The sequence below is a fragment of the Eretmochelys imbricata genome, chromosome 1 (assembly GCF_965152235.1).
Source record: "Eretmochelys imbricata isolate rEreImb1 chromosome 1, rEreImb1.hap1, whole genome shotgun sequence".
NCBI lineage: Eukaryota > Metazoa > Chordata > Testudines > Cheloniidae > Eretmochelys > Eretmochelys imbricata.
Window position 1 is genome coordinate 229,273,108 of NC_135572.1, and position 16,097 is coordinate 229,289,204.

General features: G+C 42.5%; 1 protein-coding gene across 1 annotated transcript in view; it reads right to left on the reverse strand.

Moving 5' to 3' along the window:
* Positions 1-16,097, reverse strand: part of VWF (von Willebrand factor) — a 230,040-nt gene that overhangs the window by 55,911 nt on the left and 158,032 nt on the right. Inside the window, exons 35-37 of the mRNA XM_077825238.1 lie at positions 14,185-14,405; positions 12,790-12,982; positions 9,453-9,794 (exon numbers count right to left, since the gene is read on the reverse strand). Coding sequence (XP_077681364.1) covers positions 9,453-9,794; positions 12,790-12,982; positions 14,185-14,405 — 756 coding nt within the window. The remainder of the gene's footprint in view (positions 1-9,452; positions 9,795-12,789; positions 12,983-14,184; positions 14,406-16,097) is intronic.

A 16,097-nucleotide genomic window follows, 5' to 3' on the forward strand; every position in this document is an offset into this window, starting at 1 on the left:
CCATGCACATTCAATAGCAATAGTGAAGTCCCTTGCAGACTTCATATACCATAGCACCTCTCTTTCCTCCCTTCTCCTCTTTGGCTGGCATTTGAGAAGCCAGCTGGGTTCAGGCAGCTCCTCTCTATTCATTCAGCAAACCAAATCCTTGACTCACAGATGTGCTTCCAAGAAGCTCCCACAAACACTTTCCCCCTTAATGTATGATAAATTTGGTGTTTGGGTATGTGTGATGCAGACAGGAGGGGCAAGAATTTAAAACTATGTCTTCCCCTCTTCCCATTTAAAACAAACAAAAAAAAATTATTTTCATAACCAAGGAAGGACACAGCACCACTTGGCAAAAGAAATGAACAAGCTTACATGAAATGCATTTGCTGGAAGTGTCTACAGGCCAAGGTGACAGGGAAAATAGATTAATAGATTCTAAGGCCAGAAGGGATGACTGTAATTCATTTAGTCTGACCTTCTGCATAACACCGGCCATAGAACTTCCTCAAAGTAATTGCTTTTGACCTACAGCGTATCTTTAAAAAAAAACCATCCAATCTTGATTTAAAAGTTGCCAGTGATAGAGAATTCACCACAACCCTTGGTAACTTGTTCCAATGGTTAATTACTCTCACTGGTAAATATTTATGCCTTATTTCATGTCTAGCTTCAACTTCCAGCCCTTGGATCTTGTTATACCTTTGTCTGCTAGACTGAACAGTCCAATATCAAAATTTGTGAGTTGGCAGAGTGAAGGGAAGGGGGATACTCCATGCAAAGCAGGAAAATCACTCCCAACTTCCCTTTACCTCAGTGGTGGAATTATAACCAGGAGATTCTAGGAGCCCATGACTATCACCTCTAACCCATCACAGCCTCAGTTCTGGCTGCTCCCCCAAGATTTTCAGATAATGCAGGCTCTGCTGTGGAACCTTTTGCTATGAGTGTGGCATTAAAAACCAATGACTACCCACACACATTCACCCTCTCAATCCAGCACTCCTCACCAACTGGGTGTTTCAGTATCTACACACCTCTAATGCTGAATAACTGTATGTCCTAAAGAGAGAAATAATCATTTTAAACTCTCTAAATAAAATGAACAGCAGAGGTCAAAAACAAGTAGTTAGGAGACTAGTTCTTCTGCCAGGTTAGCCTTCACCATTCCATGTGAAATCTAATTTGAGTTCCAGTTTCTCTGATGCCGACATAATTATTCCATGCAATCTATTCATTGATATTGTAGTCACAGCTTGCACAGGCTGTGTTAAAAAGGCAGCTTCCTCCTTCCAAGGAGGGAAAAGAATAGTTAGTATAATTTCCTGTAAACCTATGTAATATGTAACAAATTTTGAAGGGTCTTACCAGCAGATTTAAACAGTGACAAATACTGCAGCTGGTCAGTTTTGCTTTGAATTACTGTAGCTATTATTAATAACTATTGTTACTGGGGAATAGTGTGTGTGAGAGAGAGATGAGCTCCTGGGACTATGTTTCTGACCCCAGCAAAATAAGACATTTTAAAGTCCCCAGTAAAAGTTAAAGATGATATTCTATATCAGGTTCTGCTTTTTCCACAGAGATCCCCTGGAACAGAGATAGAACCATAGAATCACAGGACTGGAAAGGACCTTGAGAGGTCACCTTGTCCAATCAATGCACTCAAAACAGGACTAAGTGTTATCTAGACCATCCCTGACAGGTGTTTTTCTAACCTGCTCTTAAAAACCTCCAATGACAGAGATTCCACAGTCTCCGTAGGCAATTTATCCCAGTGCTTAACTACCCTGACAGTTAGGAAGTTTTTCCTAATGTCCAGCCTAAACCTCCCTTGCTTCAATTTAAGCCCATTGCTTCTTCATCTTCAATTGTAATCAGTAGGGTTCTCAGGACCTCACCCTTAGTTACCAATCAGGGACCTTAGTTATTATTCAGTGAAAGCCAGTTCAGTGATGGAGCAGAGATGATAGGATCATCTCTATGAATTTGTGAACCTGGGTGTTTTGTGGTCTATGGTAAGTCCACATTCTCCTTTATAAACAAAAATATTACACTTTGCTTTGCTTATTTTCTGATCTGCCTCTCCAATAGCAGAGAGGCTGCAAATCCTTGCAGCTGTAGTGCAGTAGTAAGTGTGAGTCTGATACGCTTAGTTACAACCAAGGAGATTTTATTTTGGTTAGACTGGGACCACTGCTTAGTAGTGCACAAAAAGCCTATCTCCTTCCCCCTCAAGCCCTTTGCACAGTAGGCAGGTGCAATCTTTGTCCTTGCACTTCTATCAAGGGTTTGTCAATGAGAGTGGCACTAGAAAACCCTTAGGGGGATGGAGAGCAGTGAAGGTGTTGCTCTGACCAGCTCTTTCCATGTCAGCTGGTTGAAGTGGGACAGTGCAGGTAAGTAGAGCACCCCACCCCACCCCACCTTGTGTTCTCCCAGCTTTTATGCATGGCTCAGGCACCATATCTCCAGCAGCCCCATCTCCTACTCACGCCATGACTAAGCTCCAAACTAACCCTGAACTAGAAAGAAGGCTTGTGCCATCTAGGGCAGAAGTATCCAGCAAACAAGAATAAAAATAGGTGTCATATTAAACTTCCTCCAGCATCAATGAAATTGTTTTAATTCCTCCCTGAAACTGGTCTTGGCTTGCTATAAACCTGAAGGGTAAAAGAGAGCTGTTAAGGAAGGATTTAATGTTAGTCATTTCAAAATGTTACCTAGAGCAAGTTTGATTCTTAAAAATCTTCCAGGAATTTGGAAAGAAAACATGACTTTCCCCCTTGAATGAAGCTCAGTGGACAGGGCTGAAATGACAGCAGGATCTAAGGGAAAACATCTGCCCTGGCAGACCACATAGAGACACAAGGATCTCAGATGATTTCTGTAGTAAAATAATCCCATACATCTAGATTTGGAAATACTTTCCGTTCCATATGGAAACCAGTGGACTACAGCCAGACAAAGGCAGACAGGGAACTCCTGCCTCTCCTCTAAAGACCTTCCCTGTGAGCATGGCCATAAGAAGGGAGGAGTGGGCCTATCTTCCTTCCCTTTATCTCTTTGTGTATTTGTAGGGCCCTGGTCACTACTGTCTCACAATCAGTAATAGAGTCTGTCCGCACAACACCCCTATGAGGTAAAGGAGTATTATCCCCATTTTAGAGATGGGGAACTCAGATACCGGATAGATTACCTGACCTCCCGTGATCACACAGGAGACCAGTGAGCCAGGAACTGAAACCTGGTCTCTTGAATCATAGGCCTTGTCTTTAGTTCAGGTTTAAACCTCATGATCAACCCTGGTTTTTCTCTTGAACACAGTACACATTCAGACATCTCTATCAGTGCCACACAGAGGCAGCCATCACACTCTGAGTTACAGGGCAGACCATGAGGTTGCTTTTAACGTGTGTTGCTACCACAAGGTTAATGCAGTGCAAATGTGTAGCCACAGGCACGCACAACAAAGTAGATATAGTTCTCCAGTCCCTTCCCATAAAGCCCACTGGGAACCCATTCCTGTGTACTATCTTGTCATCTACCTGTGCTCTGACCTCTGACTGAGAGTGATCTACCTTCATATCCCTGTGCTCAGTATCCGTGGTCCCACCCTGCTTGCAGTGTCTCCAGCTTCACTCATCTCCGGTCTTTGCAACAGCAGAATAATGGCTCTCAAAGGAGCCCATCTGTCAGCATGCAGCCACCTGGCCATATGAATCTTGGTGCAGCTTCGGGCCAAAGTGAGGAAAGCCTGTTTGACGCTACGAAGAGGAATATGGAACTGTACAATGGTATATCTCAACAGCTAGAGGAAGAAAATGGAATGAAACAACCAGATAGCAGTGCAGAGATGAGACAAAGGGGTTCAAGGTAAGGTTCCAGGAGACCAAGAATAAGACAACCTGTCCGCTTTACAATAAACTGAACTGTGCTCTGAGCAGTCCAGCATCCTATCCACTAGACCATCCTTCTTCCTCGAGTATAGGGGACCAGCTGAGGAGTGGCCAGCCCTCAAAGACTTTAAAGGTGAGGGGCTCAGGCCACATATTTGTCCCTTCCCAAGAAGGCAACCAAATGGGGTGGGGGCAGAGAAAGAGCAAACCCCTGGAAATGGCCCCTCTAAGTAAAGATGGACTCACCTTTTATAGGTCATTTTTATAGGGAAGTGGCTGCATGTGCTATAAACGATCCAGGGCTATTAATACAGCACTTGTCACCAGCACTTATTTTTTAAAAAGGGTTTCCCCCCAACGTTACAGTGATATTACCAAACAGAAAGGTGAATCACTACTGTGTGCCCTGCAGTTCCCAAGTGCTTGCCAGATTCTCTTGCTTGCAACTGATTAATTAAATTGCAACAGAAAATCACAATTAGCACTGATGTCCTAAAATAAATAGGTTTCAGAGTAGCAGCTGTGTTAGTCTGTATTCGCAAAAAGAAAAGGAGGACTTGTGGCACCTTAGAGACTAACCCATTTATTTATTTCGCTTATGCTCAAATCAATTGGTTAGTCTCTAAGGTGCCACAAGTCCTCCTTTTCTTTTTATAAAATAAATAGGTTAACTCTCCAGGACCATCATTTTGTTCTGACACTGTACGGTGTCTAGCACAACTGGGTGCTGGTCTGTGACCAGGGCTCTGAGGCACCACAGTAATACAAATAATAAATAAAATAATAAATAATAACAAATAACGTCTATCATAGTGATGCAGCCAAATGAAAACAAGGAGGGGAACGAAGGCAGAAGATGCAGGAGAAGGAACAGCAACAACAAGTCCCCAACTTTCCTCAAGGGAACACAGGAAAAAAAGCAGAAACAGATGTGGATCTTTATGATGTAGTGATCATTCTTTCTGTTACATGTTGAGATACTGCAGTAATGAGCAGGGTATAAATAGAGATTGATGGATAATAGATAAATAGACTATGTTACTATTGTGCACATGATATACCACATAAGGATTCCAAGTGAAGACACTTGATACCTAGTGAGGGCATTTATAATCTGTCCTATTTTACCCTTGAAAGCAGGGATGATTTTAAAAAAGGGGGATTTCAATCCTGCAGGAAACGCTAATATTTTGATATTTGTTTTCATCCTAAATTGGGATGAAATGTAGAAATATCAAAACATCCTAAGGAGCAAAAAGTTCAGAAAAATTTTGATTCAGAAATGTGGAAAAGTTTTCAGCTGAAATGAAACATTTTGTTTAGGGTCTAGTTGACAGCAGTCTCTGCATGATCCCAAGCCACCACAATGCCTCTTGGGAGTTTTAGTTCTAGGCTCCTCATATCCCCATTCACCCCCATGGGGAAGTCTCTCAGGATACACTGTGGTCTCTTTCTGTGGTAGTCCAATGACACACCGTGGTGGCTCAGCCACAGAGAGTGATCATGGAGAGTAGGGCCCATAAAAGAAAAGAGGTACGTGTGCAATCCAGAATTTCAACTACCAGAGGCATTGCGGTGACTCAGGTGGACACAGAGATTAATGCCGACCCGAAGCAAAATATTTCATTTCAATTTTTCTGACAGAAAATTCTGCCCAAACCACTTTTCCTCTGGAAAATTTCAATTCTGACAAAACCCCATTTTTCAACAGGAAAATTTAATTTGATTTTTTTTTTCAAATATCCCTAACTGCAAGTTATTTATTACTAGGATATGTGCAAGACAATCTAACAAAGGTACTATCTTTGCAGTGTTTCCAAAAGTAAATATCTCACAGCAACCAAATCCACTGAAACCACTGCCAGAAACCTTGCTGTGCTGATTCCTTCCCTTTTCAGTCCTCAATGGCCCTCAAACTCGACCATTCTTTTAGGGTTTGGTGGTTCTTTATTTCTCCATTGCTGTATTACAGATTACACTCTATCTCTGAGAACTGGAGAAGAGTAGATGGGCTTGCACTTAGAAACAAGTATTTAATACCCACCATGCTAGATGACTTCAGAGATCGCTTACATACACACAGCTAGGTGGTTAACAAGAAATGGGGTGACAGAGAGCTGTCCAGACCCAAAGGCCGCCAAATACACACCAAGAAGTTTGGATTTTTAGCCCAATTACAATATAGATCTGGATTTCAACCAAAACTGTAAAAATGTCATGAGAACAACTTTTACATTAGAAAACCTCTGTGGGAATCTGGGGGTGGGACAGAGCTGGTAGCACCCAGAGGAAGCTGGCTTATAACTCTGAAGAGTTCAAGGTAGGGGAAAATGGAAGACTGGGGGGCCCTTCCCAAAAGGCAGCAAGGGTGGTGTTGGTCCCAAGGCAGGTGGAGGGAACTAGAGGCGAAGCTGGGGAAGGGGCCCAGTTTATACTTCTGAAGCTCACAGTGTCACAGTCCTTTTCCAGGCCTGGATCCAATGGAAGATGAATCCAGAATTTGCAATCTGGACTGAGCCATTCACAGAGCTCATGGACATTCAGACCTGCAGTACTGGTTCAAGGCCAACCCTGGAAATAACTAGGCAGCCTAAGATTTTTATTGTTTTTTAAAAGACACAACTTTGCTTATGGACAATTCCGAGATGACTAACCTTTCCTAAGTAAAAGCACTGCTACTGTGTAAGATACACTTCTTATAATATTGCTCATTTGCAACATGAATGCTCATAGGCTAGGTCAACAGCTGTATAAACAATCAGATTTTCAGATAACTAAGCTTCCCTTCCACCCAAAGATGATAAGAGTCTCCATGATCTTTGCATTAAACCATATACTAATTCTACAGCCCTCTTCAGCACATACCTAACAAAATGGGTAAGCACATTCAAGTCATACACATTCTGTGCCCTGAATTAATACAGCTAGTACAGCTTACTGTAGACTAGATGGTGGGCTGCTTAAGTGCAGCTGTGCTATGTGTGGGGAGTGTACAAGGAGTCTTTGCATTCTCACACCAGGGTCAGCTGGAGTTCTAGTCCATGCATTCCCATGAACACAAGAACTGTTTCCGACCAGTGCCCCCATAACAGCCATCCCGAAGAGGGCGGGGGGGAGAAGGAGAGGGAAGTTGGAGCATGGCTCTGCCCCTACTGAATTGACCAGTGGTGCTGGGCTGGCATGGAATGGAGAGCATGCTACACCCCCTTAAGGGATGTTGCAAGTAGACATATTCACCCAGCCCAGCTGGGAGCTCAGGGAAGAATTGTGCCGCTGAAGTGTTGCCATTCTGCATTGCCCCAATATGGGCTGGTGTCTAATTTAGCCCTGTATAAATAGCCTGGATTCACTGAAAAAATCTTATCTAGTGGAATGCCATTGTTTATAGGTTTGTAATGTTATAGAATGATTAAGCGACGCTGTCTATTGAGTCGTTAATGTATTCTGCACAATGTCCCAGTAATCAACCATTTTATTTTTGGCAGCTATACACATGCACCTGCTTTCAAAAAAGAAAATGCCATTGTTAAGACACCAATGGCTGTTTTATGTAACTAGTAGTTAAACTGGGGAGTTCTTTGGGTGTCCTGGTGCAGTGCATCATACGCTGGGAATTTGAGGAACGCAGAGAAGTTGTTAAGAAGCCTCTTTGGCATTCTAGCTTGGATGTTGCGATTTGGAAAGTCTGGTTGAAGTCCTCAAATCTAAGCAATGGCAGGCCATGTTCTCTCTCCATTTTCTAGGATTATATGCCATATAGAATGTTCAGAGTGTATTGTTTCTTAAAAGATTTATCTGTAACAATAATGTTCTCCAAAACTTGCTTTGAAAGTGAAGATGGACATTAACTCGGGGATCAGGCCAAATTCACTTTCCTCTTTTTTTTTTTCCTATGCTCCACTCAATTTGGGCCTGAAACATGAAGAAAAACAATCCCTGTGATGCCTCGTATAGTGCCATGCAATGTGGATGCTCGATGGACAGCATTTTTGTTACATCAAGTCCTTCAGGGGTTGGTTCTCAACCTGTGGGATGGAGAGTGAATAGGGAATGAGAAGGAAAAATAAAGATAAAGAACAAAAGTATAAAAACTGGGGAAAACCATACACAGAAAATACACAGAAAGGGGGGAGAAAAAAAAGAGAGACAGAAGAGAAGGGGGAAAGATAAGAAAGAGGGAGGCAGACAAAGAGAACGAGAATGACTGGAACATGGTGACCATGCCAGTGCATTGAATAAGGGAATATTTGGAGGGAAGGTGACCCATGTTCATATCCATCATAAACAGAGGGCTGTAAACCAAAAAAGTTGAGAGAGCCAGTGCCTCGTCTGCATATCCTAGTACAACAAGCCTTGCACAGAAGGCAGGAATATTCATGGGGACAATACATGGCATCAGCAGCCCCAATGGTCACTTATCTTTATTTGTTGAGGTTCACACGTAGTGCCCATCAGCAAATCTCTGGGCACATGTGCAACGCAACTGCTTAGTGCATATGATGTCTTCCTCTGTGGTAGGTCTGTCAGTATGTATAGCGGTCACAGGTAGAAATTCATGCAAGCGGATGAGAATTGGCGGATGAGTAAAGATATAAGAAACCTATTGATCCCAGGCCAGACACACACATCTTTCCTCTCTCTACATATCTCTGGCCATCTGCACTGCTAACACCCTTGCCATATTCTCCCCCGCCCCACAATCAATGGCTGCACACCTGTGACCTCTTCCCCTCCAACACATCCCCACTGGGATTCACAGAGCATGCAGAGCAATTTACTACTGACTTGGTCAGTAACTTGCAGTGTAACTGGCACTGCTCTGGGAGGGGAATGTGACGCATACAGTGGGTGTTTCTGAACTTCTCTGCCGCAGGCTACCAGCCAATAGCCTGTTTTCTCACACACTGAAAGCCGTATGAATTTGCCCTGGTACCAGCAATCGATGGATCAGCAGTGCAGAATCCAAGGATAGTCAGGGAAAGCCATGATTTGCACCAATGGAGTGTGTCCTAATGAGAAGCAGGGGTAAGTACCATTGGTGCAAATTGTAACTTTCCTTATCTTCAGGTAGGTTCTGTACTGATGCAGCTACATCTGCAGCTGCCATCAATTACTGGAATCAGGGCTGATTCCCAGTACAGGCAAGGTCTCCGATTCATATTTGGTATGGAAGGTCTGGGGGGTCTGCACAGTTGTACACTCTCATATAGTAATATTTCCCTTCTGCATGGTCTTCCTAGGCCCTATGTATCTTCAGCTGTCCCTGTCTGTTACCCTCTGTTCTGCTAAATTAACAGGAGCATGTATTTTACTGATGCACCTTTTCCCATACATAGCAGTTGAATGGATAGTGAGGAATAAATTTAAATTAGGCTGCACGTTAAAGTAATTATCTAACATGGAACATTACTTACACTGGAAATGTAAACTGGCACTTCTGTCATATGACAATGGGATTAGGATATTCACACTATGCAGACAAATTGGAGACAATGGGAGTAGTAGTACTGAGTAATTCACTGTGTTAGTTTCTGCATCAATTTTAGTGTATAATGAAACCATTACCACAAAACTCCGGCGATCTCCAAATGATGCAGACCCCATTTGTTCTGCAAACGTGAGCGTAGGAAGCTATAACCTCACAGATTTCATCCTCATAGCAGCTGTTTTCTTCACATGCAGAATAGAACATGTCTGGAGAGATTATTCTGTGGCATTGTGCAAACTGAGGTGAGCGCAGAACGTTGCACTTGGTAGTCGCATGTTCGGTGCATCTGTCATCTCTCTTGATTTCACAGATTTTGCCTGGTTCTTTCACAGTCCATTCTTGAATAAATGTGCTGCTGTCAGATGTGACAGAGCCATTACTTAACATGAAGTCATTGCCATTGTTTTGGTCGCAAACCCCTAGGTGAGTGAGAAAAACGAAGGTTTAAAAACCAACCATCAGCAGTCAAACACTTTTGAGCAAACGGAGACGAGGCAAACAGAGCTCCTAGGGGCTCAAAAGTTGAGCTGCAAGGGGAGGAAGAATGGGTTTTGCTCCTTACCGCTTCTTTATGATCTATATAGGCCTAAAAAATCTCAGGATGTTTTTTACTTGTTTATTAGGTTAGAAAACCCGGTTTTGTTATTTGGTATTCTATGGATGCCTGGAGAACCAGAGAGATTATGGCATCACAAGAGAGTGAAAGCTGAGCCATCGAGGGTATATCTACAGTGTACACTAAGCCCAGGTCTGTGGGAACCGGGCTTGTGGACTCGGTGTTTCCAAACTTGAGCATCCACATTGTATTTTAAACCTGGATTTACAATTGCTGGACCCAGGTCTCACAGCCAGGCTAATGCATCCCTACTGCACTACATGGACCCTCTGACTTAGGTCTGTGGCTTGACCTGTGACCACTCTACAAAATGACAGGGCTTGGACCCGAGTTACAGCAGGACTCAGGTTCTGACCCCCTTTTGTCCCCCACCCTCCAGCAGAGTCCTAGGACCCAGGACCTGAGTGCTTAGTGACCCAAGTCAGCCTGACTTGTGTGTGGCTGTAGCACAACCCTGAGTCAGAGCCCAGATTTAGCGTACACACCTGCGAGAGGAAGGGATTTTTAGTCTGTTTAAAACTCTGTGTGTTTTGCTGGTTTTCGTTAACACCTATTTAACTCAAAACACTGAAAAAAGTACTTGTGAAAAAAAAGAGTTCTGGAATAAAGATTCAAGACACTGCAAACTTCTTCAACTAAGGGGAGAGAATTACAGTTTGTAACGTATAGCTGAGATCTCTACCAGGCCCTCCACTGAAAACAAGGAAGATCAGACTTGACATCCCTAAGGTAAAAAACAAATAGAAAAAACCCAACACACACACACATACACCCTCACAACCTACACCTTTCATGTCTTCTTTATACATCATAAAAAAATGGGGGACAAGATCTCCCTTTGCAGGTAGCATTTAAAGGTCCTGTGCTGGGCAAAGAACTGGTCTGAACAAGATAACTGTCAGAAAAGATGTAACTGGGACAAAGCCAAAAATCAAGCCATACGTTGCCAAGTGTCAGCAATAACATCAGTGGCTACCAGATCCTGCGTTTGTACTGGTGCAAATTGTTAATGCATTTATGTTTGGGTTAAAAGTTACAATTCTATTAACTATTTCACCTTCTCAAGCAGAAGCTGGTGTTATTGTTCCCAACAATCCATTTGCTTCTTCCTTCAAACCAATCCTCCCAAGGAGGACATTGCTGAATTATTATTATATATTGTTATTTTTATTATTGTTATTATATATTGTTAATTTAAATGTGGCAGGTCCTTTCCAAACACAGATGAAGATACAATTCCTAAATTTGATTAATGACTTATAGTTGCCCTTGTTGCATCCTAGAGAACTGTTTGTACTTGCAGGTGTTTAATTTCACCCTTTTCAGTTTGCATTTCTTTATTTTCCAGCACATTTTGAGGATTTTTTTGAAAATTTCAAGAATGTCCCAGTTAATTTTTGAGGGCAGAGGTGATGCCCCAATCACATATTACAAACTGAACAAAAGTCCTGCCCCATAGCTCAGAACCATTTATTTACCAAGTTAGATGGCTCTTTTCCAACATTTTTTGAGTTACTGGTGAGAAAAAAGCCATCTTAAAACCCTGAAAAAGTAGGATTCTTTTCAGTCTTCTATAACTCAAAAAGAGATGGTGGGATTTTCTTTAAACTTCCCAAAGAGTTTCACCCCTAGGTATGGGATTAAGAATGGAAAATTTCAAGCCCAAAGGATTTTTTTCCAGAAACATACAAGCATTTGTAATGGGAGCAAACAAGCCAGGGGTATAACGTAGGAATACCATTGTCATAAACTATCCTGGTACAAGGTGTTTTTTTAAGCCGCACCTAGCACACTTTCCCCCCTATATTTAACAACAGAATTCCATATGTAGGCCCAATCCTGCAAGCTATTCCACCTAGATTTCTATGGCTATGTTATGTCTACACAGCCAAAAACCCACCACAGCAAGTCTCAGAGCTCAGGTCAAGTGTCTTGGACTCAAGGTGCTTGAGCCCAGGGTTAAAAATAACAGTCTAGATGTTCAAGTTCAGGCTGGAGCCTGGGCTCTGAAACCTGGCGAGGGTGGTGTGTCTCAGAGCCTGAGCTCCTGCTTGACTGGGAACGATTACACTGCCCTTTATAGCCCTGCAACTCAAGCTCTGTGAGTTGATCCAGGGCCTGAGACTAGCAGCCATAGAGGGTTTTTGGCTATGTAGAGATACCCAGAGAGATCTAGGTGGAATAGCTTGTAGGATCAGGCCTATGTATGGAATCTGTGCCTATACCTAGAAGCAGCAGTTCTCAAACTGTAGGTCAGGACCCCAAACTGGGTCACAACCCCATTTTAATGGGGTCGCCAGGGCTGGCATTACACTTGCTGGGGCGTAGGACCAAAGGTGAAGCCTGAGCTTCACCACCTGGGGCTGGGGCCGAAGCCCAAGCCAAAGCACCACCGCCTGGGGCCAAAGCCCAAGGGCTTCAGCCCTGTGCAGCGGGATTTGGGCTTCAGCTCCAGCTCCCCTGCCTAGGGTGGCAGGGCTCAGGCTTCATCTTTGGCCTCCCCACCCAGGGCAGCAGGGCTCAGGCGGGCTCAGCCTTCAGTCCTTCATGTAGTAATTTTTGTTTTCAGAAGGGGGTCATGTTGCAATGAAGTTTGAGAACCCCTGATCTATACCTATGTCTACACAGAACCCTGCTGGTTTTTCTGAGGTTCTATATGGCACATGGATTACCTCACACAGAGATGCTTGCAGAGTAGAGGCCCACACATACTTCTTGATTCTCTCCAGTTACAAGAAACCTCAATAATAATTACAGCCTCAAACGAGGCAGCTGAAAGAGGTAATTTTCAAACTTACCACAAAGGCCATATGTTTGTGAAGAAAAGCTCCTTGGGTCAAGATGAAGGGTAAATTCATTGTTTCTTGGAGTGAATGTGAAAATATGTCTGAGCTGGGAGAACCTGATCTCATGCATTATTGCTCCATAGATGGTGACTTCAAAGTAATCATCAGTATAGGGAACAGTAGTAATTTCTCCATTAACAGCAACCTGTTTCAAGAGGGTGAGAATACTCCATCATTTCTACCAACCAACCAAAATAAATTAAAGTTTATAGAGTCTAGATATTCCTAAATACATTTTAACTTCATAAGGGACTGAAGATCAAACTGGGTTGATTAAAGCCAAGAGAATACAAATAATATAGAGACCAGTTCAAGCTGCAAGCAGAGTCTCTGCTCTGAGTGTAGAAATGCATGAAATGGATTGTGTGCTCCTTTTTTGTGAGTCAACACTTTCCCATTTGCAGCATCACATAAGTATTTACTGGCTAACAGTCCAAACCTGTAAGGTGTTCAATGCCTTCTGCTGGATGTTGAGCACCCTCAGATTCCAGTGAGAGTTGAGGCCATAAAGCACCTTAGAGGATCAGATCCAAATATCCTAATTTCATCATAATTAGCCTTGAATTTGGAACAAATAGTTCTCCTCTATTTACTGAAGAACTTCTGTATGGCCACAAAAATCATCCCATCCATTGACAAGGAACTATGGGCAACAATGAAAGAACCTGATGGTGATATAGGACTACAAAACATATATGGCACTGCAGACATTGTTTTAGTTGTGGTATGAGGTAACCTATGTAATTGTATCTGACTTGGAGCAAACACTGAATCTTTCTATAGACTACTGTTCATATATTATGTTGTTGTGCAAGGGTGTGAATAGATCTAGTTAGCTCTGCCTTGTATGTTAGTCAATACTTGTATGTCTGAGTTCCCTAAAATTGTATTAAAGCTTTGAACAGTAACATCCACAACTATTAAATTAACACCTGTTTGTCTATAAAGTGAATGTTAGACACATTGGGGCAGATTATCTGCTAGGGCTGAGATCCACTCAATGCAGCAGTTGCGTGAGAGTTCAGGAAGCCAGTTATGGCTCCCTGATTCTCTCTGGTTGCACCCTTGCACAGGTTAGAGCAGCTCATGGGCTCCAAATTCCATCCTCTTTGCATTGCCAGAGTAGTGCAAAGAAGCAAATTTGGCACATCATATGGGCAGGGACTTTATTCTGGAATCAAAAATTATAAAGATTTTCGCAGCATAAGAAATAAAACACTGTAAATAGAAAAAAATCGGCACTGCAATAGAAATACTGAAAAAGGAGAGCACAACTCTGTTCTCATAACCTGGAATATTGTCATTTGACCAGAGAATCATAAAGCTATTTCATTGCTCATGGCTTACTGTCATGTCACTAGAGAGCTGTATTGATTTGCCATGGTGCTTCACTTCTATGACATTCATACAGTTTAGTTTTGGTGTTGAACTGCATGCTCCATTGTGGAGAATCACTTCAATATCATGCTCCTTGTCTTGTAACAAGGTGTAGGAGCAATTGCCAGTCAGTTTAAAATCCAGCCCATCAAAGGTGACAATATGTCGGGTCGAGCTGCCCATGCACATGCCTGCAAAGGTGAGGACAGAAAAAAGATCATTATCTCTGTAAAGCTGGCAGTCCAGGTGCCAGCTCTCGGCAAGGCTGCAGACATTTGCTGGAGACCAAACTAGTTCACTTATGTGTTAGTGTTGCTAAGTATAGGTGTTAGTCTTATAAAAATGTATTTAATGTTTACACTATATAAAATGTTAGTGAGTTACTGCATTCATTAATCTTATTTGTAATGTCTGTATTCCATGCTGTAAGGAAATATGTACGTTTTGCTTTATAACTTTGAAAATGTTTGCTCTAAACTTGCGAACTCCAATGGGAAGAGTGTTCCCCCTTCCCCCGCTGCCCATACTGAAGATCAGAATCAGATGGGCCATCCAGGAACATTGCAGTACAAAGGCCCTATTGCACCTTCAAAATGTTACATGCAAGAAAGCTCGTCCAATGGTCTTAAAGGCAGAATGAAGGAAATAAAAAGAAAGACAGGAAAATTGTCCATCTCTTTGCTGTTTGAATTCTCATAGGGTCAGAGACACTAAACTGAAAACAGAGACCTCCAGAGGCTACCCCTGAGTCCACTCTGAAAGACATTTTGAATTCACAGATCACTACAACTCCGATGAAGTGAGCTGTAACTCACAAAAGCTTATGCTCAAATAAATTTGTTAGTCTCTAAGATGCCACAAGTACTCCTTTTCTTTTTGAGGATTTAGATTGTAACTCATTTATATGTATATGTTTGCTCACTTTAACCTTTAAATAACTCTTTTTTCTCTTTCCTAGTTAACAAACCTTTAGATAGTTTATCACAGGATTGGCTACCGACATATCTTTGTCATTGTCAATATCTCTTCTGATTCATTTTGAGCCCGACCCAGAATACACTGATATCAGTGGGAAGAACCCATTAAAGATAGGAAGTTAATCTTGAAAAGGTAAAGTTAAATATTTCATCAAATCCTAGAGGAAAAGGAAAACCTATCAGCATCTTGTGATGAAATGAAGTTTTTCTAATTGTCTCTGTCAGGAATAACCATTATTACAAAATAGTCAGATAGTGGCAGATCCTATGTATACAAATTGTTTTCTACAGAGTTTGATGTATTAACATATTTCTATTGAAGAGCAACAAAGGAGAAAATAGTTAGTTTGTGTCCTTTTCTCCCTTTATGATGTATAAGGAATGCAGGAAAAGGATATTTTTGTTGTTATTTTGTTTTAAACTTGTTTTTTTCCTGGATGACTGGAGAACTAGTAGGATTATGAGCTGACAAGTACCAAGGAAATGAAACCTGAGCAATTAGACAGGGTTTTTGGTCAAACTTTTAAAAACCCTTCATTTGTTTTTGTTAGCCACTATTTCACTCCAACAGTTGGGAGGAAAACTCTCTTTGTCAATTATTCAACTTCCTGGCCCTACAATTAAAGGCTGAGAAAACTCCCATGCCAGGTCCTTTGTCCTCCAATGAGATCTCCAGGACCGTCCTTACCCATACACAAAGTACGCAGCTGAGTACCGCACCAGAAAATTTGGGGCACCACATTTCCTGGTGCCCTGCACAGCTGCGTGCTGCTCCAGCCCCTGCTCTGCCTCTTCTCCATGGCCCCCTCCCCTGCTCCACCCCAGCCCCACCTCTTCCCGCCCCTGCTCTGTCCCAGCCCCGCCCCCACTCCACCCCTTCCCCAAAGCCCCCGCCCCTGCTCCACC